At 46.1% G+C, this 26,551-nt stretch overlaps 2 protein-coding genes across 5 annotated transcripts in view; one reads left to right on the forward strand and one right to left on the reverse strand.

Annotated features, from left to right (window-relative positions):
* Positions 1-17,570, reverse strand: part of TRAPPC12 (trafficking protein particle complex subunit 12) — a 64,306-nt gene extending 46,736 nt beyond the window's left edge. For all 3 annotated transcript variants that reach the window (XM_079941677.1, XM_079941676.1, XM_079941678.1), the window contains exons 1-3: positions 17,452-17,570; positions 8,448-9,665; positions 1,079-1,195 (exon numbers count right to left, since the gene is read on the reverse strand). In XM_079941677.1, the coding sequence (XP_079797803.1) occupies positions 1,079-1,195; positions 8,448-9,659 (1,329 nt within the window). In that variant the 5' untranslated portion in view covers positions 9,660-9,665; positions 17,452-17,570. The remainder of the gene's footprint in view (positions 1-1,078; positions 1,196-8,447; positions 9,666-17,451) is intronic.
* A 3,727-nt stretch (positions 17,571-21,297) lies between these two features.
* The window catches only part of EIPR1 (EARP complex and GARP complex interacting protein 1), an 88,932-nt gene continuing 83,678 nt past the window's right edge, over positions 21,298-26,551 (forward strand). Inside the window, exons 1-2 of one of the 2 annotated variants that reach the window (XM_079940278.1) lie at positions 21,298-21,419; positions 24,635-24,718. In XM_079940278.1, the coding sequence (XP_079796404.1) occupies positions 21,378-21,419; positions 24,635-24,718 (126 nt within the window). In that variant the 5' untranslated portion in view covers positions 21,298-21,377. Of the gene's footprint in view, positions 21,420-24,634; positions 24,719-24,843; positions 25,294-26,551 lie in introns of those variants that run through there. The other variant, XM_079940279.1, reaches the window with a different exon arrangement.

Genomic DNA, 26,551 nt, shown 5'->3' on the forward strand with positions numbered 1-26,551 from the left:
GGCCTGAGAATTAATGACACTGACTGTGTGTGGCTCCGTGTGTCTTCTCTAAGCTTATCATTACAAGTCACACTTTGGGTACAGCCGACTGCTCACGACACTGGCCAAGTAAAGGGAATGACAGCGGCCCACTGCCCAAGGGAGACATGTTCATTCCACCAGATTCATGTGGCTGTGGACACAGTTACCTTCTAAGACCTGTAACTTCATTAACAAACGATAATGCATAGAGACACTTAAAGGTTTGCTGTTCCCTCTCCCTTTTAAAAATAGAATATCTCCACATCTTTCCTTCCCAAAGCTTCTCATTCATGGGAGCAAGTCTAGAATCACTTCAGTGAAAGAAACTCAATGAAACATTTGATTTACATTTACTAAAAACTAAACTTTAATTGGTTTCAACGTGAAAATGTCAGCAAACCACCTAAGCAAGTGTTTCTTCTTTTCTCTTTTTTAGGTCTCTCTCTGTCTCTTTTCTTTAAGCAAGTGTTTCTTATTGACCTTCTTGAGGACACAAGCTTTTGTAACATCATAAAAGATGCTGTGGGGCAGACAGTTTCCAGTGGCTCACAGGCCACCAGAAGCATCTGCCCCGCCCAGCTTAAAATGCCTGCAGAGTTTCCTATTTCAGAACAGTGTCTCTGTCTGGTGTTTGCACTTACTCCTGTTAATGAATAAAGAAAGGCTTTTGTGCGCATTTCTGGGGAATCCACTCATTTAATAATAAACCTTCTATGCCAAGTGGAGAAAACAGTATTTTAAGAAAATCAACATAAAATTATTTCACTCTAGTTATTTTTGATGAAGCATATTTAATCAAAGTATATACTGCTTCAAGTAATTTGATCATTTGAAATCATGCTTTTTAAAAATTGGACTTAAAAAATAAAAAGTACGTTAACATGATGCTCTTTGCTGCACAGGACTGGTTATCTAATCCAACAAAATTCTATTTATGTGCAAGGGCTTAGGATAAAATACTCAAAGTAATTAACTGGAGGTTAAATATTATGAAGGGAAGCAGGACTTATCAAAAAAAAAAAACCACACACAGAAAATCAAATACACTGTTACTTACAATGAGCTGTTTCAATCCAACAAAAGACTGTTCTACCGAGTTGGCGTTTAAGACCTGTCTCTTTGCTGCAGCTTTTTCACCCAGGAAGCGAAGCATTAAGTCTTTAACTGCATCTCCCTTGAAAGAATGTAAGAAAAACATGTCAGGACAATAAAATGTTAATTAAACTCAGCTAACCAGAGCCCACAGCTATAACCCAAATTTCCTTTTTCTCCGTTGGTGTATGGAGGTCAAAATGTGGTTACAGCAGAGTCAAACTTCAATCAAACAGACGCTAAGGTATCACGATCTTTAATAAAATGTGCAGTTTAGAAGGGCTCTTTCTTTTGGAGAGGAAGCAGGGAAGCACCAGCGCCTGTACCAGGCTTATGTAAGGGGCACAGCAAGCCAGGCGGGGGGCCGGAGGCGCGGGGCACGGGGGGCGTGAGCGACACCGCCCCTGGGAGAAGCGGCGTGCACGGTGGGACCCAGGCTGGGGCGGGCAGGCCTGAGCGCCCTCTGCCCGCATCCCGCCAAGCTGCCGGCCGGCCTGGGCCCCCGGGAGCCCCTAGGGCCTGGCTAGAGTAGTTAGTGGTGGCCCAGGGCACTGCCTTCCGCCCAGGGCTGCGTCTCTCCTGAGCCCAAGGAGAGCAGGGGTCCCTCCCTCTGCCGGGCCCTCCACTCGGGGAGCGGGCTGCTCTGGAAAGGCCCCCCCCAGCCTCCACACAGGGGCTCACTCAGCCCAAGCCTCGAGTTAGACCCTCCTGCACCTGGGCTGAGTGACCGTACGGGGAGACAGATGGGCGAGGCCAGGGGAAAAGGGATCATCCACGGCCAAGTGACCCAGGAGGAACCTGGGAGGAGCCAGGACGGAGGCCCAGGTGCTCAGAGACCAAGCCGCACGTCTCACAAAGGGGCAGAGATCTAGAAGCTGCAGTTCTATGATGTTTTTGCTTTCAGAGGATAAGGTGAAATACTTCAGATGCCAGAACCACAGAAGTGGCTAACTGATCTAGGAGGGATAATTAAAGGGCGGAATAAAAAGAACTCAGCCATATGGCTCCATAAAGCTTTGCACAAATGTAACTCCTCTCAGACAAGGTGCTTTATCTGAGCCAGAGGAACTGCGAACCAGGAAAGGGCAAAATCACATCTTCATGCCGCCGAGGGAAGACCCATCTAACTTCTCCATCATTGCAACCGTCTCAGTTAATAGCACCACACTGCGAAAATCTCCTGCCCTTTAAAATTCTCTGTTAGTTAACACCTGAGTTAGCAGGGAAGTTCCTGAGACACGAGCGTATGCAGAACTGACAATCATCTCACCTCTGAAAGCCCAAAGACGTGACAAAACGCCCTAACATGGACTGGCTCTCGCCGTGTCACTCAGCTGAAGGCAGTTCTGACATGGGGGTCACAGCGCCTTTGCCGCAGACCCTCCATGCTCACTGGAGCGAGGGGAGCAAGCTTCCTCCGCAGGATGTCTTGTGAGCTGTGTGGGGTGGGATCCACCTAGAACCCCAGGGGCCCCTTCCAATCAGCAAACCTTCGGGGAGGGCACCCAGGGCAGGGGAGCGTGGGGAGACTGAGCGTGAACGAGTCAGGTGTTGGATCTCAGCTTGCAGAGGGCCTCCCCCGCTGCAGCGTGGGAACGGCTTCAGCAGTGCCTTCTAAGTTTTAAAGGATGAAGTCAAAGCAAAACCCAGAGCAGCTGACTCCCAGAGCACGGGCCTCGGGCTTTACTGTCAGGAAGCCTGATGACACACGCGGTCACAGGCAGTGGTGCTGAAAGGACAGTGGCCCAGCCTCGCCCGGCGCTCTGCCTGGGCACCAACGAGAAACACGGCTGCTCCTCCCGGGAGGGCTCTGTCCTCTTAGTCCTGGGGGAGTGAAACTGCCCAAAAAGACGACATCCCAACAAACAGAAACAAAACAAACTCCAAACTCGAGGTTGTGGAGACATCGGAACCCGCATACGCCGCTGGTGGAATGTAAGACGGTGCAGCCGCTTTGGAAGACAGCTGGGATGTTCCTCAAAGTGTTAACCGCAGGTTTACTATGTAACCCAGCAGTCAGTGGATCCGCACAGTTCAAACCATGTCGTTCAAGGTCAACCATATGTGACAACAGAAAGGAGTGGTGCACTGACACATGCTACAATTCGGATGACTCTTGAACATGTTTCCATGAGAGAAGCCAGTCATGACAGACCACGTGTCGTGTGATTCATCTGTATCAAGTGTCCAGAGAGGAGAATCCAGAGAGATGGAAAGCGGGTCAGTGGTTGCCTGGCGCTGGGGTGGGGTGAAGGGGTGGGGACTGAAAGCAAGGAGGTCTGGGGCTTCCCGCTGCGGTGATGAAAACGTTCCACAAATTGATGTGGTGATGACCGCACAACTCTGTCAAAAATCTAAAAACCACTGAATTGTAAATTAGATGTGTGAATTATGTGGTATGTGAATTGTATCTTAATTAAGCTGTAAAGACAAAAACAGATCTAAACCCCTTTCGTAGGGGGCCCTAAACAGATCGGTATTTAAGGGAAGCTGTTCACTGATACGTCAGCTTTAGGACGGCTGCAAAACGGCTTGCACCGGCCACTCCAGACCTTCCCTATCTCACACACACGTTCAACATAGGTCAGCATCCTTCACATCAGGAACCTAAGAAAGGGGAGCCAGGCCCACCTGTGAATGTGGCGAACAAACTCAGCGGCAGCAACTTCTGCTTCTGTCCATCACAGAGTGACCCAGCCTGGGCTTATCGTCCTAATGTAAACAACTAGAACATGAAAAACACAGACACAACAAGTGTCTTCCGACACAGAGAAGGATGTGATCTGAGACGAGGGAGACAAGGAGTTGAGCTCTTGAACCCAAAGGCAGCTGTGGACGCAGTGGTGCGGGGGTCACACCGAGCACAGGGAACTCGCTGAGCGGGGACTGGCTGGGAGCTGGAGGGCAGCTGGCCGGACCTGGCAGTCAGAGCACCAGACAGGACGGAACCCTACAAAGAGCAGGGCTGGAAAGCCACGTGGGCCCGCGAGGGTACCGCTGAGTGGTAAACGGTGCGTGCGAAGGGTGGACAGGGAGCCGGGACAGGGCTGTGAGCTCACTTGGGGCTGAGATGTCCAGTCCAGGCGACCCCTGCAGAGCACTCTCGGACACACAGGCACTCGGTACAGGCGTCAGAAAGGTCACCCAAGTATGCAAGCTACTCTAAACTCACCCTGAGAAGCTAAAAAATAAACCTGAAAAGGATCAAAGGAATCTGCTGGCTAGAACAAAATACAAGTCTTTCTGAAGGAAGATGACAAAATATAGACACTCAACATTAGGAAATCCACAACATCCACCCTCTGATAAAAAATCACTAGACATGTGAAAACACAGGCACACGTGACTCATGACCAAAAGAAAAAGTAAATACAAATAGACTCGGAAATTACAGCACTGATGGAATCTTCAGAATAGAACTGCGCAACAGCTATTATAAATGTGCTCAAAGATCTAAAGTAAAACTTGAACAGAATGAGGAGAGAAAAATATATAGAAAGGAACTAAAGGGAAATTATAGAGACAAAAAATACAAAAAATTTACTGACTAGCATCAGCTGCAAACTACAAAGTGCAGAAGGAAAGATGAACAAACTGAAGGACAGAATGACAGAATCCCAAACTTAAGTACAAAGAGAAAAATGATTGAAAACAGAAATAGATCTTTAATGACCTCATTAGTAATATCAAGTAATATGTGAAACTGGAGTTCACAGAAGCAGAGGAGAGAGTGAAAAACAGAAGAGCTAACTGAAGAAGTAATGACCAAAAATGTTCCAAAATTGATGAAAATAATAGAGCCACAAATCCAACAGGGTGAATGAAACCTAAGCAAGATAAACATAAAAGAAAACCATGGGAAGCCACATCAGAATCAAACTGCTGAAAACCAGTGATAAAATCTTAAAACCAACCAGAGGAAAACATATACACTAGGTACAGAAGAGCAAAGATAAAAATTACTACAGACTTCAATCAGCAATGATACCAACTGGCAGATATGGAAGGACACCTTCAAAGTGCTGAAAGGAATAAAGCTGAGTCAACCTCCAAGTCTACGTGTTGTAAACACACTGCATCTCCAGCAAAAAGAGCTTTGATAGTGAAGATGAAATTTCTTCAGACTTAAAGGGGAGAGAATTCGTAGCTAGCAGACCTGCAGGAACAGGTACGTCTTCGGCCATCCATAGGTTTCCAACACAGGGACTTAGCATGGCCCAGGAAAGGGATTTTCACAAACTGTGGGCTTCCCTGATGGGACTCCCATCAAATCCAAATTGCAGGAAGGGCGAGGGGAAGGAAAGAATCAGGGGGCAGAATCAGACAGGGTGGTGGAAAGGCCCAGTCTCAAGTCTGGACGTTGGGTTTCCAGATCCACCAGCAAGGTCACAGCATTCTGAGTCCCCACCCTACTATTTTCCCTTCACGATCTTACTACCTTTACCACTGACGTTCTGCTGCTTCTAGTTTACTTATCTCTTCTGTCTCTCTCCCTCTCCCTCCTTTACTCCCCCCCTCTCTCTCCTTACTGAACAAGCTTCATACAAATATTCTCCAACTTCCATTCTTCATTGGTTCTGAAAATTTCTGAACGATCATTTCCCCACAAACTTTCCATTTATCTCTTTAAGAACACAGGCCATCTAAGACTCTAATTAGTTAGAAATGCCGACATTCCTCTTTTGATGCTATATGGTTGGATGAAGTGTTACACGCTCACCTTCATGGCCTCTAACTTAACTCAGACTGCTATAGAAGTCACTTCATAAGGAAACAATTTAACAATTTTCCCCCAAAATTTTATCCTATAGGAAGGAATTTTTAATTAGGCACCAACAGGTGAGCAATTTGGAAAAATTTCGAGGTGTTTTAGAAAGCTTAGAACAGTGCTGCAACAGTTACAGTGGCACAGGGAGAAACTTGTGAACAGGTAAATCCAACAAATGCTTGGTTGACCTCTTACAAGCCTGGTGTGCACGGTGAGTTAATAGACGTGTGCTACCCCGATCGTAAGTCCTCTGGCAAATAAACACAGCATTTCCAAGGTAAATCACACAGTTTTTCTTTTCTCTCCTGGGAATGAAAAGTTCTTTGAAGGACAGTATACAACTGAAGAGACACAGGTGAAGAAACAACCAGCACATTTGTTCTATGGGAAAGTCAAAGACATTTTAGGAACTATTCTTAATTCATATTTCAGTTTACCATGAGGTTTCCAAAACAATCACTGTGAATTGCAAGAGGTACTGAAGACACTGCCTTCAGATTTAAAGGAAGCAGAAAGGAAACACGCTGTCTCCTGGCTGGCCGCTAGTGTGGGTCCTGCCCATGCAGTGGGCGCCCCAACCCTGGCTGATCACCCAATGCCCTGCTTATTTCACAGTAGCCACCTGGAAGCTTCAAAGCTGCAGAGGAGCTATCACAGAACCCGTGCTTTTCCCTGGTAGAAAGGGCCTCCATGCCTGATTCAATCTGGGTTAAACTAGGAATGAACATCAGCACTTTGTGTTCCCAACTCAAGAACAACCAACATGCTTCACTGCAGGAGACGACCCAGCCACCCCGGGGCATTCAGCATCCCCGGCCCTGTCCATGAAAGCTCATGTGCTCAGCCCAGCCCTTTAGGCGACCACAGTGAAATACCTCTACATGGTTCTAAATGCACCCTAGGAGCCCTGGGCCTCAGCACCCTGTGCGGAACCACTGGGTTAAGTCATCAAATCCTGAACATCAGATATCCCTGAAATCAGAGTCCATAACTGTGATTCACTGAAAAGACCCTGTGAAGGTAAATTCATGTTCAGTACATTCTGCTTGAGAGGGTGGAGAAGGGGGCTGAGGACAGTGCCTGGTGGGCAGCAAGCCCACAAGGAAGATGCGCTTAGTGAGCAAATACGCTGTAGAGACGGACGTGCAAAATATCTGGAACCTGCAGGCTTTCACTTCAGTTACTGAGAAAAACAGCCAACTGGCCTCACTTCTCCAGCAGCCACTCTACTTCTTACGGGGTTCGGCCTCACGGGGCTCAGGGCTCCACTGCCTGCACCGGGCTTTCTGACCCCGCCAAGTGTGTGGGAAGGGGGACTCCTTCCCCCGGGAGGGCCTGCTGAGGACCGCAGGGTCCTCCTTCAGTTCCCAGAGGAGAGACCCACGCAAGACCTCATGTGGCACAGACACTGTTGATCCCACCTGCAACCTGGGCGGGACAAACTACACCTGACATGCAACTGAGCTAACCTCACGTGGACGTACACACATACCTACAAAAACATTATCACGTAAGGCAAGCTACATGCCATCTTATAAAATACGAACCTCATTAAGTATTTTGCTATAACATCATTTTTATTTTTTCTTTTTTTCACGATAAAAATATTTATTTCAATGTAACATCATTTTTAATACCTACGTAAACATTCCACTGAAAAAACAAGATGTGTCAAATGTATTCAACCAGCCTTTTGATAATGGACTTTCAGATGGTTTCAGGTTCTTTGCAATTATAAACCTCACTCTGATGGGCAGCCCAAAAGCTGGGTATTTGTACATCAGTGAGATTATTTCCTTACAAATAATTCCTAAGGGTGGGATTTCTGGGTCAAAGGATATGCGCGTTTGGACGTGCGTTTTACAACTTTACTTAAGAAAGTTTGTACCAAATTATCAGTCCCACCAGGGCTGCTTAAGCAGGCTATTTTCTCACATTCTAACAAACATGGAAAAATTATAAATAACTTAGACAACAGAAAATGTAAATAACTTTATCACCTTTGATTACTGGTAAGATTGAACTTTTTAATATTGTTATTTACTGTATGTAATATTTATATATTTTTATGACTTATTATTTTGAGGGGCCATTCGTATTTTTTTTTTTTACCAAATCTATAAGAACTCTTTCTACATCAAGCACATTATATGTACTGCAGATATAGTTTTCCATATCTAAAAAGAGGAACGGGGATTTATCATTTACTAGAGCTCAAATGTCATAAATAAACTGATCACGCAAAGTTCAGAACTACTTCAGAGAACTGTTACACAAATACCTTGTTAGTACTTATTTCTAAGACTCTGATTAGTACCTAAACCACATTATATCAGAGAAATCAGCAGGGTTCCAAATTACCTAGTGACATCATAAAGATTCCCGCAATCAGAATCTTTGGAACTGCTGAAAAATAAGGGTTTTTCAATCCTTGAAAGGTTTTTTACACGTGGATATACATGAAACACAAACAGATGAAAAGCAATGAGCTGCGGACACAGAATCACCAGTTCTGCTGAGAAGCATCCAGCAGCCCACGTTCGCTCTAAAGCCCCTGTGCTCTCACCTGGATGTTGTCGAACTTGAGGCCCGGCATGGTGAGGTCCTCCTTGCCCACGAACACCGTGCTGCACTGCTGGGTGGTGACTGAAATCAGCACGCTCCTGGTCGCCTCCCCGGGAATCCAGGCGTCGTTTCTCCGGTCCATCTCGCTCATGCTCAGGGCGGTGGCAAAGGGGTCCTCGCTCCCGGCAAACACAGCCTGGATCTGTGAAAATGGTTTTGGAGACTGAGGAATTTCCAGAGAAGCTGTGGAAACACCTGACTCTGATCTTTCCGTCCCTGGGGAGTAAGAAGGGTCAGCAGAACCCAGGGAGTCTTCCCCCACTGGGGTAGCGGCGAGTGAAGACAAGCTTTCAGGAATCGAAGGGCTGGCGTTGGGATTACTGACGGAGATGAAGGTGGAGGTTGTGAAGGAATCAAAGAAGTCCGAGGCCAAGGAGTTAGTGCTGGTTGTATCGCCAAAAAATTTGCTCAGGCTAGGGCTCGGCTGGACCACCTGAGGAGGGGTCCTGGCGGCCGCTTCGCTCACGCCGCTGAAACTGGGCGATTTCACCATCTGGGACTCGAAGCCATCGCGCAGGACCTGGGGCTGGGAGCCGGCGGGCGGCGGCTGGCTGAAGATGGTGCACATGGGCACCGGCTCGTCTTTGGGGGACGGCTGCCGGGGGGACAGCCCTGATGCCGGCCCCGCCGCGGGCGCCCTCACGTCCCCTGGGCCCAAGTCCTCTGCACCCTCGTGCTCAAAGGTGGGCAGGTCTTTCACCTCCTCTTGCTCTGGGTCTTCCTTCAACGATGCTCTGCTGTCGGGGGTCATGTCCGAGACGTCTTTAGGTGTGTCCTCTCCCTCACTTTCACCATCATCACTCAGAGCGTCCAGCGCTTCTTCATCGACGACGCTTTCCCGTCTGTGATCTGAGCCGCCTTCTGCAGTCTCCACGACATCCTGCAAACAACCCAGGTCCCCCGCGCCATCCTCGCTGTTGTTCGGGGAATCAGAGATGAGGACGCTCTCCATCATGGGCTCGTCGAGCTTGTCCACTAAGTTATTCGAGTCTTCTGACCCAAACTCGTCTCCACCGAGATCAATAGTTTCCTCATGATAGAGGAGCTGCCGCTGGTCTTCCTGGGGCCCTTGCGGAGCCATGCTCTGGGCTGGCCCCTCGGCTGGGCCACTCTGCTCGGGCGCCTGCTGCTCGGCACCTCTAGCACTCTCCATGGTCACCTGAAACAAATGCACATCAACTCATCAGCTTATATCTCAGTTACTATTACGATGATTTTATCTTACTGAAATTGTTTTTGAATTTATAAAAATGGTGAGTTCGTGTCCTTGTAATGGTGGATACACGTCATTATATACATTTGTTCAAATGCATAGAATGTACCACACCGAGAGAGACAACGTAGACTGTGGACTTCGGGTGATTATGATGTGTCAACACAGGCCCATCAGTTATAACCAGCGCACCATCTGGCGGGGATGTGGATAATGCGGGAGGCTCTGCCTGTGTCGGGGCAGCAGGGAGATGAGAAGCCTTTGCACCTTCCTCTCAATTTTGCAGGGAATCTAAAACTGCTTTAAAAAATAAAAGTCGGCTAAAAATGTTTATCAGTTTATCAGCTATATATTCAAATGGTTTAAAATTCAATAGCCTCCATTTCTCCAGCCATTTATTTATTTTTGTGGTAAAAGACACATCATATAAAATCTACCACCGTAATCACTGCTAAGTGTATAGTTCAGTGGCATTGAGTACATTCAGTTTGTTGTGCGACCATCACCACCAGCCATCTCCAGAACTCTTCTCATCCTGCAAAACTGAAATAAATAATACAATAAACACTAACTCCCCATCTCCCGCTCCCCTAGCTCCTAGCAACCACCATTCTCTTGTATGTCTCTATGAATCTGACTACGCTAGGGAGGGACCCTAAATATGGTATTTGTGGAATGACGTGGTATTTGTCCTTTTGTGTTTGGCTTATTTCACTGAGCACAATGTCCTCAAGGTTTACCCATGTTATTGCATATGTCGGAATTTCCTTATTTTTAAAAAACGATTATTATTTTTTATTTATTTTCTGCTGTGTCAGGTCTTAGTTGCGGTGTGCAGGCTCTTCACTGCGGCGTGCGGGCTTCTCTCTAGTTGTGGCATGTGGGTTTTCTCTCTTTAGTTGTGGCGTGCAGGCTCCAGGGCCCGTGGGCTCTGTAGTTGTGGCACGCGGGCTCTAGTTGAGGTGCGTGAGCTCAGTAGTTGCGGCGCGCAGGCTTAGTTGCCCCACAGCACGTGGGATCTCAGTTCCCTGACCAGGGACCAAACCTACGTCCCCTGCATTGTAAGGTGGATTCTTTACCACTGGACCACCAGGGAAGTCCCAGAATTTCCTTATTTTTAAGGGCGAGTTAATATCCCATTGTACGTACATACCATGTTTATCCATTTATCTGTTGATGAACACTTAGATTACTTCCATCTTTTGACTACTATGAATACTGCTGCTGTGAACATGGGTGTACAAATATTTCTTCGAGACCCTGCTTTCCACTCTTTCGGGTAAAAACCCAGAAGTGGGATTCCTGGATCATTCATGTGGCAGTTCTATTTTTAATCTTGTGAAGAACTACCCAAACTATCTTCCATTAGTTACACCATTTTAAATCCCCACCAAGAGTGCACAACGGTTCCCATTTCTCCACATCCTCACTAGCACTAGCTAATTTTCTGTCTTTTTGACAGTAGTCATCCTAACGGGTGTGAGGTCTCAGCCTTTTAAACCCTACTCATTCTTTAAGACGCAGCTGAAGTTCCGCCTCTGCCCTCAAGCCTTCCCAAGACAAGACTACTTCAGCCTATAGTAACAACATATACAAAAATAAACTCAAAGTAGATTAAAGACCTAAATGTAAGACTGGATACTATAAAACTCCTAGAGAAACACACAGGCAGAACACTATTTGACATAAATCGCAGCAATATTTTGGATCTGTCTTGGAAGTCAAAGGAAAAAAAAGCAAAAATAAATAACTAAACTTAAAAGTTTTTGCACAGCAAAGGAAACCTTGACAAAAGGAAAAGACAACCAACTGAATGGGAGAAAATATTTGCAAATGATATGACTGATAAGGGATTAATATCCAACATATATAAACAGTTCATACAACTCAACATCAAAAAATCAAACAACCCAATTGAAAAATGGGCAGAAGAACCAAACAGACATTTTTCCAAAGAGGAAATGCAGATGGCCAACAGGCACATGAAAAGATGCTCAACATCGCTAATCATCAATGTAAGTCGGAACCACAGTGAGATACCACCTTACACCTGTCAGAATGGCTATCATCAAAAAGAACACAAAAAATGTTGGCAAGGGTGTGGAGAAAAGGGAACCCTCCTGCACTGTTGGTGGGAATGTAAGTTGGTGCAGCCACTGTGGAGAACAGTATGGAGGTTTCACAAAAAATTAAAAATAGAACTACCATAGGACCCAGCAATTCCACTTCTGGGTATATATTCAAAAAAAGAAAAAACACTAATTCAAAAAGATACACGTACCCCAATGTTCATAGCAGCATTATTTACAATTGCTAAGATATGGAAGCAGCCTAAGTGTCCTTCAACAGATGAATGGATAAAGAAGATGTGGTATGTATGTGTGTGTATATACACACACACACACACACACACACACACACACGTACACACAATGGAATACTACTCAGCCATAAAAAAGAACAAAAATTTTCTATTTGAAACAACATGGATGGACTTGGAGGGCATTATGCGAAGTGGAATAAGTCAGAGAATGGCAAATACTGTATGATGTCACTTATTTGTTGAATCTAAAAAATACAACAAACAAGTGAATATAACAAAAAAAGAAGCAGACTCATAGGTACAGAGAACAAACTAGTGGCTACCAGCAGGGAGCGGGAGAGGCAATACAGAGGTGGGGGCATGAGAGGTACAAACCACTGGCTATGAGACAGGCTACAAGGATGTATTGCACAACACGAGGAATATAGCCAATATTTTGTAATAACTGTAAATGGACTGTAACCTTTAAAAATTGTATCAAAAGAGAAAAAAACAAAAAAAGTAACTATACTCAGCTGGTCTCTAGGTAAGATTACTTTTTTCTCTGTCAACACTTTCATCACAGTATTGCAAATTAGCTCTCTTTCCCTTTTATAGCCTGGACCACCCTGAGATCCAAAAGCAAGATTACTTTAAAGTAGGTTCAAAGTTAAACATTTTGGAGAAGTTTCTTGACCAGCATAGTCAGTTACTAATTCCCCATTTACTACATATTCACTTAATAATTATTAGCTATAAATAAGTCAAAAATACAATGAAAAGGAACGAAAGCCCCTTTACTTGTAATGTTTCACAGCTCCAATGGGAGGCTGCCTCAGGAACATCAGAGTGGACGAACCCCAACGTGTAAGGCTCTTCCCTGGTCCTCCCCAGGCAGGACACGAAGACTAAGCATGAAGACCACGGAACGGCAATGACTTTGTTTAACCTTTGCAACAGCCAGACGAGACAGGCATCGGCTGCCCCAAAATACAGATGAGGACACTAAGAACCAGAGAAGTGATGGGACTCATCTGACCAGGAATGGAAGCAGGGCCCCTGACTAAGCCCCTGAGGACTCAAGTACCCCGTGCCCACACAGTGCCCGGGAGATGCCAGGAACCACTGCTGGTTAACCAGGCCCTTCTTGGAATAAAAACAGTGCAGATGATAATGCCAGATGCCCCATTACTACGTTAATGGACACCTGTGAAAAACTGTATGATATAAGGTCCAATACATACAATTACAGGAGAAGGTGAAGAGTATCAAAACTGGCAAAATCACACAGATACCTTCTTTATATGCAGGGAAAAGTGGAGAAAAGTCTACTCTTAAAGTAAGCAGAAGTCACTGCCAGGTTAATTGGTGTGTATTACAAGATACAGAGAAAGACAGACTAAAATGGGGGGACCTAGGAAAGACTGTGCACAGATGACCTTGAGCTGCTTCTCACCAGGCAACGCAATAAGAGAACACGCATCACTATCGAGACCCATTCATTATGCGGACTGGATCATTACAGCAAGAAACAACTGCTTAAGCAATAATTAAAGAAACCCAGATTGAAACTATGATTTTAAAAAATGTGACCTGCGAAATAGGCAAAGATTTTTAGAAGTGACAGTTCTGGGGAATTTTAGGGAAACTTACTTATTGGCAAGGGGAATGCAACCTTTCTGAAGAACAGCTTGGCAAGGAATAAAACTCTGACAAGCAATTCTGCGTTTAGCAACTCACCTAAAATTCTTGTTTTTAAAGAAATCATCTTCTGAAAGGAAGAAAGCTAAGAGGAACGCTCTTTCAAGTCAATGCTTAAGTCTGTAACTATGTTTTGATTCTCCCCAGTAACCTTGTTTCTAATCCAATCTCATTTAGAAAATCAATGTCACCTGTTTCCTAGTGACACTGTTTACACAGATGTCACCCAGCCCAGAGTAAAAATTAGATTGTTTACCTTAATTTCTGAATGGAAGCTACACATTCATCAGAAACATCGCCAAAGGACTGGGCTGAGACGCCCTGCAAGTCAGGGGTCATTGCTCGCCGAGCGCCACTGTGTCTCAGACACCAGCTACATTAAGGCTACATTACTGGCTCTCAAGGAGATGACAGAGAGGAAACTAAGTAACTGTGACACACACGCCGCTCTGGCCCCAGGAAAGAGGGCTGTCTATGGAACGGGACAGCGGTGAGAGCTCCGTCTCGGCTTTCTGACTCCTTTCACTGGAATACCTTAGAAGGTTCTTGCTCCTTTCCCTGACTCTTCTGAAGGCCCCTCTTCTATAAACAACCTTTATTAAACTGGAGTGGATACAATGTTTATAACACCTACTTCCCCTCCTTTTCTGGGCTAATATTCTGAGATTTGTCACACCCGTGTTTTTCCTTAATTTTCCACATTTGTTTCCTCAGACGTGTTAGATTTCTCAGTTTTTTCCTTAGTTTCCCCTCCCCACTTTTAACCTGAGACCCAACCCTGTAAGTGGCGTGAAGCTGTGATTCACTCATCTTTGCTGACGATGCTCTACTGGGTGACGGTTCCACAGCCTAAGATCTATTCTTCTGTTGATGGATATTTGAGGTGTTAGGTTTGTGAATCTACAGACAGTGCTGTTATGAATATTCTTGTACATGTCTCCTGCTGTACGTGTGAAAACTCCTTCATGACATTATTAAAAGTTAAGCGTGTGCGGTGGGTCATTCATGGAGAATACACCTCTTTATCAGATAACGCCAAATTGCTTTACTAAGTGGTTGTACCAATTTACACACTTAGTAGCGGTGTGTAAATAGTCTTCTTGTTCAACACATTCACCTACACTTGATATTGTCAGACTTCATAATATCAAGATGATATTAAAAATTCCTACAAATCAATAGGATTACAGAGGATCCAACAGAAAAATATTTTGCACAAATATTTGAACAAGGTGAAAGGGATACACATTTCACAAGCATGTGTCCTGTGACTTCAACAGCCATTCAACTTGATTTTTCTAGAATGATTCCACTTTACACCCATGGTTGCAGTAAAATTAAGCACCTCTTTTCACTCTCAAGAGTCCTGGTTGAGACAAAAATGGTCCCACTACTTACGTATCACGGAGGAACTCCTGCACATGGGCACCAAAAGTTATGACCATGAACGTCACAAACAGAAAATAGAAACAAAATGCCGCCCCCTTTTCAAAGCCCCCAAAATAAAAAATCTGGAAAGAACCACTGCCCATAGGTACCATAATAAATAAACAGCAGTATTTTCAAAAATGGAATACTAAACAGCAGTGAAAACGAATGAGCCATCCTATAGTGAATGCAACAATGTTTGAATCTCACACATCTGATTCTGCACCCAGAACCGGTAGAAAAATAAACAGTATGATTTTCCATATAAAGTTCAAAACATGAAAATGAAACAATATACTATTTTAGGAATACAAACACAAAAACAAGGTGATAATAACACCCAATTCGGTTGGGGAGGAGCTTGGAAGTGACAGCAAGGGGAGTTTGATGGGGGAGGGACCCATGAGAGTCTAAGCCGCTGGCAGCACTAGTGACAGAAGACGGCGTCGGGTCTGCACTTGAACTTTGTGTTTTCCATGTATGTTACATGCAGTTTTTACATTTCATAATCTAAAAATGGAAAAGCATATGAATCTGTTCTTGATTTGCATGTGATATAAATCTTTGCTTCTCTTACTATTGATTTAATGAATTTTATGAAATCATAGACATGGTTTTAAGCCTATGTCAGCACCAAAATGCTAGCAAAGAAATCGGATTTTCTCTTTGTCCAGTTGAGTTCTTTGCACAATGAGCTTAATTAATGCCTTAAAATATTTTTAAAGTACTAACTTTAAGTGATTTAAATTCACTAAGAATAATGAAAACTACTGCTGTTCAGGCCCCCTTTCTGGACATAAGACTCTGCAATTACAAATCTTTTACCAGATTGCAATAATGTAAACCGTATTCCCATGAAAGAACTATGCCATGAGGTAGGAATCCAATTAGCACATATTTATAAAAGCCCCACGTAAAGAACACCCACCACAGATCAAGCATTTTACATGAGTTATCATAGTTAATCCTTAGGATCAACTCACAAAGCATTAGCTCCATCATACAGCAGAGAAAGTCAAGGGATTTGCCCAAAGCCACAGTACCAATACTTGATGCTCACAGGATTCCAACAGTTTTTCTGCCTCTGCTCTCCTTGTAAGGCTCCTAGACAGGTCGTGACCGAGAGCCGCAGGCGGAGGCACAAAGCGCTCTGAGTAACTGCTTGAGTCTTAGCTTCACTGATAAATAAGGTGACCTTTGAAAATGATTTAATCCTTTAGCCTCGGCTTCCTCATCTGTAAACTGGGATAATGAAGATTAAATAGCAACGGATGCCCAGGAACTTTTTAAACTGTGATGAGCTGCACATAAACATAGTAATTACAAGTTTAATGACGAAGCAGCGTGGTAACACAGTCTTGGAACGGTGAAGATCCTGTCTGAAATCACAGGATGTGCGGACTGGTGAATTTTATCCTATTTGAAGTCCTCAATCCCTTCTCCCAGCCCATCACACAGGGGCCCTAACTCGCTGTATGCCACCCAGTACAACCTTCTGAATTGACGAAAAGAAACAAGAAGTATTTAAACACAGTGTTTTCCAGTAGCTATAAAGAGATATGGCAGGTCCAAGGAAATGTTTCATTGGGGTCAAACTCTTTTGTGGATGAGGGTGAGGAAAACAGGCATATTTTAAAGCACATCTTTAAGCCTTATGCTCTTTTACAATAAAAGTGTTTTCAAATCTTCCCAGTATATGCACTCTTATCAGTCAGCTCTGTCCTGGATGCTGTCCTGGAAGGAATCAGCCAACATTTACAAGACTTACATGGTTTTACACAAACCACCGCATTTTGCCCGCACAATACTGAGTCTGGTCGGGCGAGTCACTGTGAACGTCCACCTGCCGGAGAGTAAACCAGGACTAAGAAGTCACTGAGGGCCACGGCTGGGACCTGGGCCGCAGACCCCTCCCCAGCTTTCGGTGCCAAGCATTGGGGGCTGCTCCGGGGGTGTGCAGCCAACGGCCGCCCCCGGAAGGGAAGGCCCGCGCTGCGGACCCGGCAGGACCAGCTTGGGCTTGGCGGGAGGAGGGACAGAGACGAGACCCCGGGGAGGAAACACCCTCGGAGAGGAGAGACCTCCGGGGAGGAGACCCCCCCGGGGAGGAAACCCCGGGGAAAAGAACTCCCGGGAGGAGACACGCCCGGAGATGAGAGATCCGGGGAGAAGAACCTCGGGGAGGACACCCCGGGGAGGAGACCCGGAGAGAAGACCCCCGGGGGACTGTGTCTGAGGGCCGGCGGGGCTGCGGTTAGGGACAGCACGACCCCCTCCCTACAGCCCGGGCCCTGTCCTCACCTGCCACCGGCCCCCTGGGGTTGGAGAAAGGGTCACCTACAGCCGTAACCCAGGGGGCAAGAAGGATAGAGGAAGCCGGGAAGGAGTGACTGGAATCGACGCCTCCTGCGGCTTCTGCGTCTGCGCGCGCCTGCTCCCGCGCATGCCCAGTGCAGGAGCCAAGCGCCCGGCGCGTTTCCGGTTCATGCATTGGTGGGCGGGGCGTGGGCCCCAAAGTGGGGATCGGGGGCGGGGAATGCGCGGGGGAAGTTCAGCCCTTCCCTGGGACTGGGGAGGGAAGTCGTTGTGACCTTCAGAGGCAACAAACAAACCTGTGGCAGAGGGGCAGCTGGAAGGGAGATGGTTAAGCTCTTTATTTTCCTGGCCAAAGCACCCTAGAAACATTTATTTTCAGGGATTTGTCTTTGTGCCTATATGTATTTTCAACTTTTCCTGCCATGCATCTGTACTACTGTGTAACCACATTAACGATAAAAATGGTAATAATAGTACGAATAATGGCTGGGTGGATTTAATCCAGCAGTATGAAGATCCTGCATTCCTTAGCGCCGCAACTTAATCTTAGGCAAACGGTGCCGGTGAATAGGATGCCCACGTCTGTGCCTCTGCTTCCTTGATTTCTGGTGTAACCACCCAGATCTCTTCGTTCATCCAAGGATTCCTAACTAGCTTAAGTACCAGGCACAGCGCTAGGCGCTGGAGCACAACTAAGCCAAACCAGACCCAGCCAATTCTTTATTCTTATTTTTTAATGATTTAAAATATTTTATTTTTGACAAATAAAAATCGTATATATTTAAGGGGTACAACATGATGTTTTGATATCTAACCTAAGTGTCCATCATCGGATGAATGGATAAAGAAGATGTGGCACATAAAAAGAAACGAAATTGAGTTATTTGTAGTGAGGTGGATGGACCTAGAGTCTGCCATACAGAGTGAACTCAGAAAGAGAAAGACAAATACCGTATGCTAAAACATATATATGGAATCTAAGAAAAAAAATGTCATGAACCTAGGGATAAGACAGGAATAAAGACACAGATCTACTAGAGAATGGACTTGAGGATATGGCGAGGGGGAAGCGTAAGCTGTGACAAAGTGAGAGAGTGGCATGGACATATATACACTACCAAACATAAAATAGATAGCTAGTGGGAAGCAGCCGCATAGCACAGGGAGATCAGCTCAGTGCTTTGTGACCACCTAGAGGCGTGGGATAGGGAGGGTGGGAGGGAGGGAGATGCAAGAGGGAAGAGATATGGGAACATATGTATATGTATAACTGATTCACTTTGTTATAAAGCAGAAACTAACACACCATTGTAAAGCAATTATACTCCAATAAAGATGTAAAAAAATTTTATTTTTGACAAATAAAAATCGTATATATTTAAGGTGTACAAAGTGATGTTTTGATATATCTATACATTGTGAGATGATGACCACAATGGAACTAATGAACTTATTCATCACCTCACTTATTTCCCATTTTCTGTGTTTGTGGTGAAAACACTTGAAATCTACTCTCCACAAATTTCAATTATAGTATATTTTTTTAAATTGGAGTATAATTGCTTTACAACGTTGTTAGTTTCTGCTGTACAACGAAGTGAGTCAGCTGTATGTATACATATATCCCCTCCCTCTTGGACCTCCCACCATCCCACCCATCTAGGTCATCACAGAGCACCAGGCTGAGCTTCCTGTGCCTTATAGCATGTTCCCACTAGCTATCAAGTATAGGATACATTATTATTAACTATCTCTCCAGAACTTATTCATCTTACAGTTGAAAGTTTGTACTTTTTGATCAATATCTCCCCTTTCTCCCACCCCTCAGCCTCTGGTAACCGCCATTCTGCTCTCTGTTACAATGATTTCAACTTTCTCTTTTAGATTCCACATGTATGTGGAATCATACTGTATTTGTCTTTCTGTATCTGGCTTATTTCATTTAGCACAATGTCCTCTAGGTTCATTCATGTTGTCACAAACGACAGGACCTCCTTCATTTTAAGGTTGAATAATATTTCATTATATATATAAAAAAACATTGACCAGCTTAAACTGCTTATTCTCCTTAAATTGATTAATCAAACCTTGAGTTATTTTACAGAGAGCACTGCACGTGTCTCCAGGATGACCCCCAAAGAATCTTCAGTCTACAGAACTCAAATAGAAATGTCACTGGAGCCCTTTATGAGGCAAGAAATCTTTCACTAAGGAAAATCTGGGTTCCAGCAGCACCGGTAGTTTATATGGACTGATTTGAGGCTAACCAATCAGCTTTCAAGTTTGAAATTTCCCTAACCCCTTAAATTTCACCCTGAACCTTGGACTGGGGAGACTGATTTGAGACCTGTCTCCCATTTCCTTACTGGTCAACCTCACAATAAAGATCATTCTTTTCTCAAAAGCTGGTACCATAGTATTGTCTTCTATGGGCATAAGGCAGTGAGCCCTTGCTGAGTGTGTGCACACACACACACACACACACACTCACACATATTTAGGTTGTTTCCATGTCTCAGCTACTGCAAATAATCCTGCAGTGAACATGGAGTGCAGATATCTCTTCAAGATAGGGATTTCATTTTCTTCGGATCTCAAAAGTGGGATTGTGAGATCATATGGTAGCTCTATTTTTAATTTTTTGAGGAGTCTCCATAGTGTTTACCATAGTCGATGTATCCTTTTACATTCTCATCAGCAGTGTACAAAGGTTCCCTTTTCTCCAACCCTGCCAACACTTAACTTTTAACTTTTTGGTGACAACCATTATAACAGGTGTGAGGTGATAGCTCGTTGTGGTTCATTTGCATTTCCCTGACGATCAGCGATATCAAACATCTTTTCATATACCTATTCCAGACCTCGTTATTTGAAACAAAGATTAAGGGAAGAGGGAAAAGTTAAACGGTCACACAGATGGAGGAGAGGTGCATGGTCCTGGAAACCTATGGGACCCAGGTTAGTCAAGGAGGTTCAGCTATGGGGATTTTGGGGCTCCATGCAATGTCATTCCTGTCTGCCAAAGGCATTGCCTAATGTCAAGGCAGGCACTTTGGGAGTACTGCCTGAGCGGGGCAACCTCTCCAGCATGACAGTCCTTGGAGATCCAGTGACCCCAGGATCTTCCCACCAGGCTCCCTACAGAGGCAAATGCTGCCAAACAATGCCAGTGGTTCGATACCAGGCATCACCCCAGCCCTGGCAGTGCGATCCCTTGGCCACGCCACACACACCGCCTGGCACCTGCAGATATGAACTAGCCCGGTCCCTGACTTTAAGGATCCTGGGCCCGGCCTACCTAAGTCTGACAGGCCAGACACATACCCTAGCCCCCCAACTTAACCCCTCTGTGCCCTCAACTGTCACTGAAATTTGCAGCGGCCCATCTGTAAAATGTAAGAATGATGCCTTAGCCGTAAGGCTGGAGCGAAGAACTTAACGACAATGCCTACAAAGCATGCGTCCCGGCGCCCAGCCGTCCAACGACAGCGTCACAGCCTCAGGGAAGCCATTCCCTCTGGGGCGATGGAGCAGGGAGAGGCCCGAGCTGCAGACCGCCGGGCGGCCGTAACTGCGAGCCGGGCCGGGCCGGCTTCGCTCCGCCCCCGCCTCCCTGCGGGAGTCCCCAGGCCGGTTGTCCCCTCGCGGTCCCACTCTCCGGGGCCTGGGAGCTGAGAGCCCGGATGGGAGCCAAGTGGGCATGCGCACAAGCCCGGCGCTGCCGTCATTGGCCGCCGGCGAGGAGCGCATTGATGACTCATCAGGAAACACCGGAAGTGAGCCCTACGGGAGCCGGGGTGGGCCAGAAAGCGTTCCGGTTTGGCGCTGCCGGGGCTGGAGGGAATGAATGGGCGCTGAGTTGGGGCGCACCCGCTCCGGGGACCGGCCTTAGGCGAGTGCGCCGCCGCAGCATGGAGGACGACGCGCCGGTGATCTACGGCCTGGAGTTCCAGGTGGGTGACAGGAGGGCCCAGCGACGTCGGTGCAGCCGAGGTCACTGGGGATTCGGGGGGCCAGAGGCCCTGGTCATCCAGGACGGGCCGGGGGCTTGCGTGACACACGGGGGGCGCAGCGGTTTTGCCCGCGACCCCCCGGTTTGGGAGCCCCCGCCGCCTCCCCTCAGCCCCGGGCGTTCCTTGTGGCCTAAGTCTCACCACTCACTTCGGTGTATTTGCCTGTGTACCTTTCCTCCAGCATTGGCGTTCCTGGAAGCATGCACTCTATTTTTTTCTTTTTTATGTTAAAAGAAGTAGCTGATTTTTGCACTTGTTTACTTTACACAGCTCTGTGGGCCATGGCTTTCTTGAATTTGAAGAACCATTACTACAGTAAACATAAAAGAACCGAAAGTTATAGTGGAGGTTTGGTTGTCAGTGATGTTTAAATCACTGTGGAGAACAGTTTACATAGAAGATGGGAATCTGATTATTGACCATTGACTGAAGGTAATGAGGCTTGGAGGGTAAAATGAGGCACCACTGTGCAAATAAGAGGCAGAAGACCGGCACAGAGGGGCCGTTAAAATGAGAAAATGCCAAGCACATCCGTGTTTCTGCAACGTTTTGACTTGTGTTCATGATTTTAGCTCTTTTTCTTTTTGTGTATTTAAAATTTTTAAAACAAGTAATTCTTACGAGTTGTTTAAGCAGTCAGTGGCTGAAAATCTGATTAAAAATCAGCCAGTCCTAAGCACTCCCTTTCCATCTTATCTGAGTTCTTGAGAACAACCACTTTCAACATTTTAAAAAGCGTTTCTTCTAGTCTTTACCTTCTTGCTTTTATCTCTCGATATAACCTGGCGACTGGATGGCATGGCATGTGAGGATTTTTGGCTTTTTCTATGCTCTCCTGTCTTCCTTCAGACTCCCAATATAGTTAATTACAATCTTTTGCCAAATCTATACTCAGGTTTCTCGTTTTTCTAATTACATTGTTGACTGCTGGTTCAAGTAGGGTTCCATGACTTGTTTAGCCAGCTTTTCAGGATTTTTGCGCAGAAAAAATTTGAATTTTAAGTCGAGTACCTTACCTTATCTTTGTGTGCGTGTCCTGGATTGCCTGGTTAGTGCTGTCCTTACTAGCTGTGCACCCGGTGCCGGTTTCTCCTCCCAGAGTTTCCCCTTCCTTGTCCTGCATCCCTCTGAGCCAAGTGCCCAAGTTCTTGTGTTTCTATAACCATAACCTAGATGGTCTAGGGTGTGCTGTTCCTTTCACACTTGCTCTGCAAGATGATGACTGGAAATCTGTTTACACTATAAAGACAAGTAATATATCAAATCTTGGGTGAGTTTTAGGACCCTTTTTCTTAAAGGGTGGAAGATTATTTTAAGGGACGTACAGTAACTGTGATCAAATAGCCAGTGGATCTGCTGCTTCCAACCCAATGCACGAAGACACTGCATTTTAACAGTGCCAAATTGAAGCACAAAGCCGTCTTGTAGTTTCATTCTGTAGATTTGTTGTGTCTTCAGATATTGCATACATTATTCGTTGGGGTTTCTGTCTTTGCGTCCTTCCAGCATTGGGTCTGGTTTTCAGTTCCTCCAGCTGTGTCGACTCAGGTTCAGTTGTCTGGGGTTGTCTTGCCTTCCCTCTCTAGTCTTTTCTCGCTTGTGAAGAGGTGATTGCTCCATTGAGTTCTGTAGGTGAGTGTCCGTGTGTATAATCACGGGCTCTGGCTCTTCTGTGGCAGCATCCGCCTAATGCTTGCATCTTCTGACGCCTTTTCCCGTTGTCTCCTCCCCTCCCCCTCCCCCTCCCCCTCCCCATGCCTCCTCGTGGTGCCCTTGCAGGGCTCCCTTGCTGGCCCCTAGATCATGTCCAGGGCTGAGCCCTTGCGTGCAGCAGCTCGCTGTAGGCTCTGTAGGTGGAGGTGGGCCAGGCCCGGGCCGACAGGAGTTCTTGCAGCTCAGGGCTTTGTTGAGTAAACCCTTTAGCTGGCATTTACCCCGAGGCCAAGGCGTCTGGCAGAGTCCGGCTTCCCACTCCGTCCCACGGAGCCCCAGGCTGCTCCCGAGGAGATGCCAGTCCGTCCCCAGCCCTGCTCTTGTTCTTGCCCCGGCGTGTGCAGGGCACCTGTTTCTGCCACCCCCTCCGGGCGGTTCCTGGTGTTGTCCCCGCCTGTGTCTGGGTGTCGCGGCCAGCGTCCTCTGCGGCGTCTTCTCTCAGCTGGGGCCTTGGCCGCCTCGGAGGCTTTGTTCTCAGGCGCGTTTGGATTACAGATGTTTCCACATTTCACTGAAGACAGAGTTTGTGTTTGTGCTCTTCATTTTCCTTCCTGCTTTTGTATGATTTCCCAGAGTCTGAGAAGAGAGGAGAGAAGCCTTCGCCACTGTTTGAAAAGTGAGCTCCAGACTTGGCTGGGCGAGGTGTCTGGGGCAGGTGGCGGGCGGGCACAGGAGCGCCAGCGGGCTCAGGTCACCGGAGATCCACTCAAGGGCTGAGGTGACTTGGAGCTCCAGGCTGAGCAGGTTCCTCTCACTCTAGTTCGCCCTCGCGCCTGGCCTGTGACCCGGGCTGGGGAGGATCCCACCCCAAACCTTGTGCTCTGCTGGCCCCTCCTCCCCCGAGGATCCTGCACTCCGCTCACCCAGCTCTGGGAGCTTGTGAGACGCTCTCCTCAGCATCACTGCTTAGCTGCCTGTTCCAAATTGATGAGGGCCTCCAGGCGAAAGTGGGTAGGAGGTCAGCCCTCCTCTAACTTCTCTCCTTTCCTGGAGCTTGCATTTCATGACTGGCAGCTTTCTGAAGCCTTGAAACAAACTCAAGCTTTTTGGTTTAGTTTCTCCAGCTGGCTCTGCAGGAGACTTGGCCTAAACCACCTGTTCTGCCGTCACTGGGAGCCATTTTCTGCTCTGTTATTGAAGAATAATTTGTTCAACCGATCAATTACTGTTGAAAATAAATAATGGTTTTGTTAAAGAACACAACTTATATTTTTATTGCTTAATTTTTGTGCCCACTTACAGTTGTTTCCAGATATACTTTGGAAGTGGAATTGTGTCACAAAGTGTACAAGAGTTGAGGGCTCTTCGTGCATGGTTCTAAATTGCCTTGCAGGTGCTCTGTACCAGTTGCTACTCCATCAGCAGTAGAAGAGGCAACTGCCTTTCTAATCTGTTAGATCCCACCTTCATACATGTGTGTGCATTTTCCTTCCCTCCTGCAGGCACGTGCCCTCACACCTCAAACGGCAGAAACAGATGCCATTCGGTTTCTGGTTGGGACGCAGTCTCTAAAATATGATAATCAGGTAACTATTTTTGACAAATGTATACATGTTAATTACTAAGCCTGTTCTTGGTTTCATAACCATTTCATTCTTGATTTTTCAAGCAACATTTGAGAAAATTAATGCCACACAAACAAAATAAAACTTTCATTGGGATTTACATAGCCAACTGTATGTGATGATTGAATTAAATAATTTAAACTTATTCTGTGTAGCATTATTGCCGTAGTTTCGTGTTTTGCTTTTGTGCGTATATAGGTTTCACCGTGTAAGTGGTTGAGAAGCAACCCAGGGTACGAGGTCAGCATCACCCCTTTGACCCCAGCCAGTGGTCGACTGCTCTGCTGGCTCACAGCACTCTCTCTAGCTGAGCCTGGACGAGGCCGTAATCCCACTGCAACATAGAGTTCCAGGCTGTCGCTGCCAGTTGGTCCAGGGAGATATACAGGGTGTGACCTATGTGCTGTCCTGGCCACTATAGTGGATAGGCTGTTGGATACAAGATTGAGGTTCAGTCCACGGCTTGACACAAAAGTATGACCTTGAGCGAATGGATTAACCTTGCTGGACTTCGTCTTCCTCATCCTCAAATAGAGGTAGGGTTGTCTGCAGGTGCCGTGGATGTTGCGGAGTTGTGCACTGCCGTTGATCTTGGGGAAACGCACGTCAGGCGGTGTCACGTGGTGCAGCCCCCATACAGTTACTGTTGTCAGTGGGGGGTAATGGTGTTAAAATCGCTGTCCAAGAGTATTCAGTGCCACATGGGGTGTGGTGAAATCCTCACTCTCCCATGTTGATGAGGGACTTTATGTTGGCATAGTCATTATGGCAGCTAATTTGATGGTATACATCTAGAGCTTCATAAATAAATGTTCATATTATTTAACACGTAATTCTTATACTCAAAACATCGAAAAAGCTTTATATACAAGGGATAATATCGTATTGGTGCATAGAATGGTGAAAGCACGAGAAGCGATCACATCGTGCAGGTAGTAGGTGGGATCCTATGGCAGTCCCGTACTCGAGGGCAGAGTCACATGACTAGCCTGGCTGAGCCTGGCCGCTGTCGGCTGTGTGCTCCCTCACTGCACGCCTGAAAAGCTGAGTCTCCTCAGAAGCGTTACAACCTAAAAATTCTTAGGTGATTCTGTGAAATGTTCAGATTGTATATACTGTGCGATCACTATTGTGTAAAAAAAAAAAAAGTAGATTGTTTTGCAATATATACAAATATCGAATCATTCCATTGTACACCTGAAACTGATAATAATGTTATATCAATTATACCTCTATAAAAAAAGTAGATAAAGTACAAAATTGAATCTCAGCATAGAATAAAGACTAGAAATAGGTCAAAAGGGCTAGAAATTTGAGCCATAGTTATCTTCAGGGAATGTGATGTAAGTTGTTTCTTTATAATTTCCAGTTTTCTGAATATGTGTGTGTGTTACTTTCCTCCTGGAAAATGTCAGATGGGAATGATTTATTTATAAAGATAGTTAGCAGTGGCTGTCTCACAGGGCAAGAGGAAACCCGGTGACGGCACCGTGCAACCTGGGGGTGCTGGTTGGCGGAGAGAGGGGAAGGCTAACCAGGTGACAGCACAGGGAGCTGGTGACAGGAGGCACAGCTGTTTCCTCTGGGGATGGATGGGTGGAGTTTGTGATGGGGGAGGTGTTAGAGGCCTGGGGACAGAGCCAGGTGGACGACTAACTGCCTTTTTCTCATCTACTTGTGTTTCAATTCCACCCAGCTCCGGGCCTGTACCATTGACCTTCTTGGTAGAACATCAGTTTTTATTTTTATTTTTTTTGGCTGCGCTGCACGGCTTTCAGGATGTTAGTTCCCCAA

This window comes from Stenella coeruleoalba (genome assembly GCF_951394435.1).
Source record: "Stenella coeruleoalba genome assembly, chromosome: 13".
Classification (NCBI taxonomy): domain Eukaryota; kingdom Metazoa; phylum Chordata; class Mammalia; order Artiodactyla; family Delphinidae; genus Stenella; species Stenella coeruleoalba.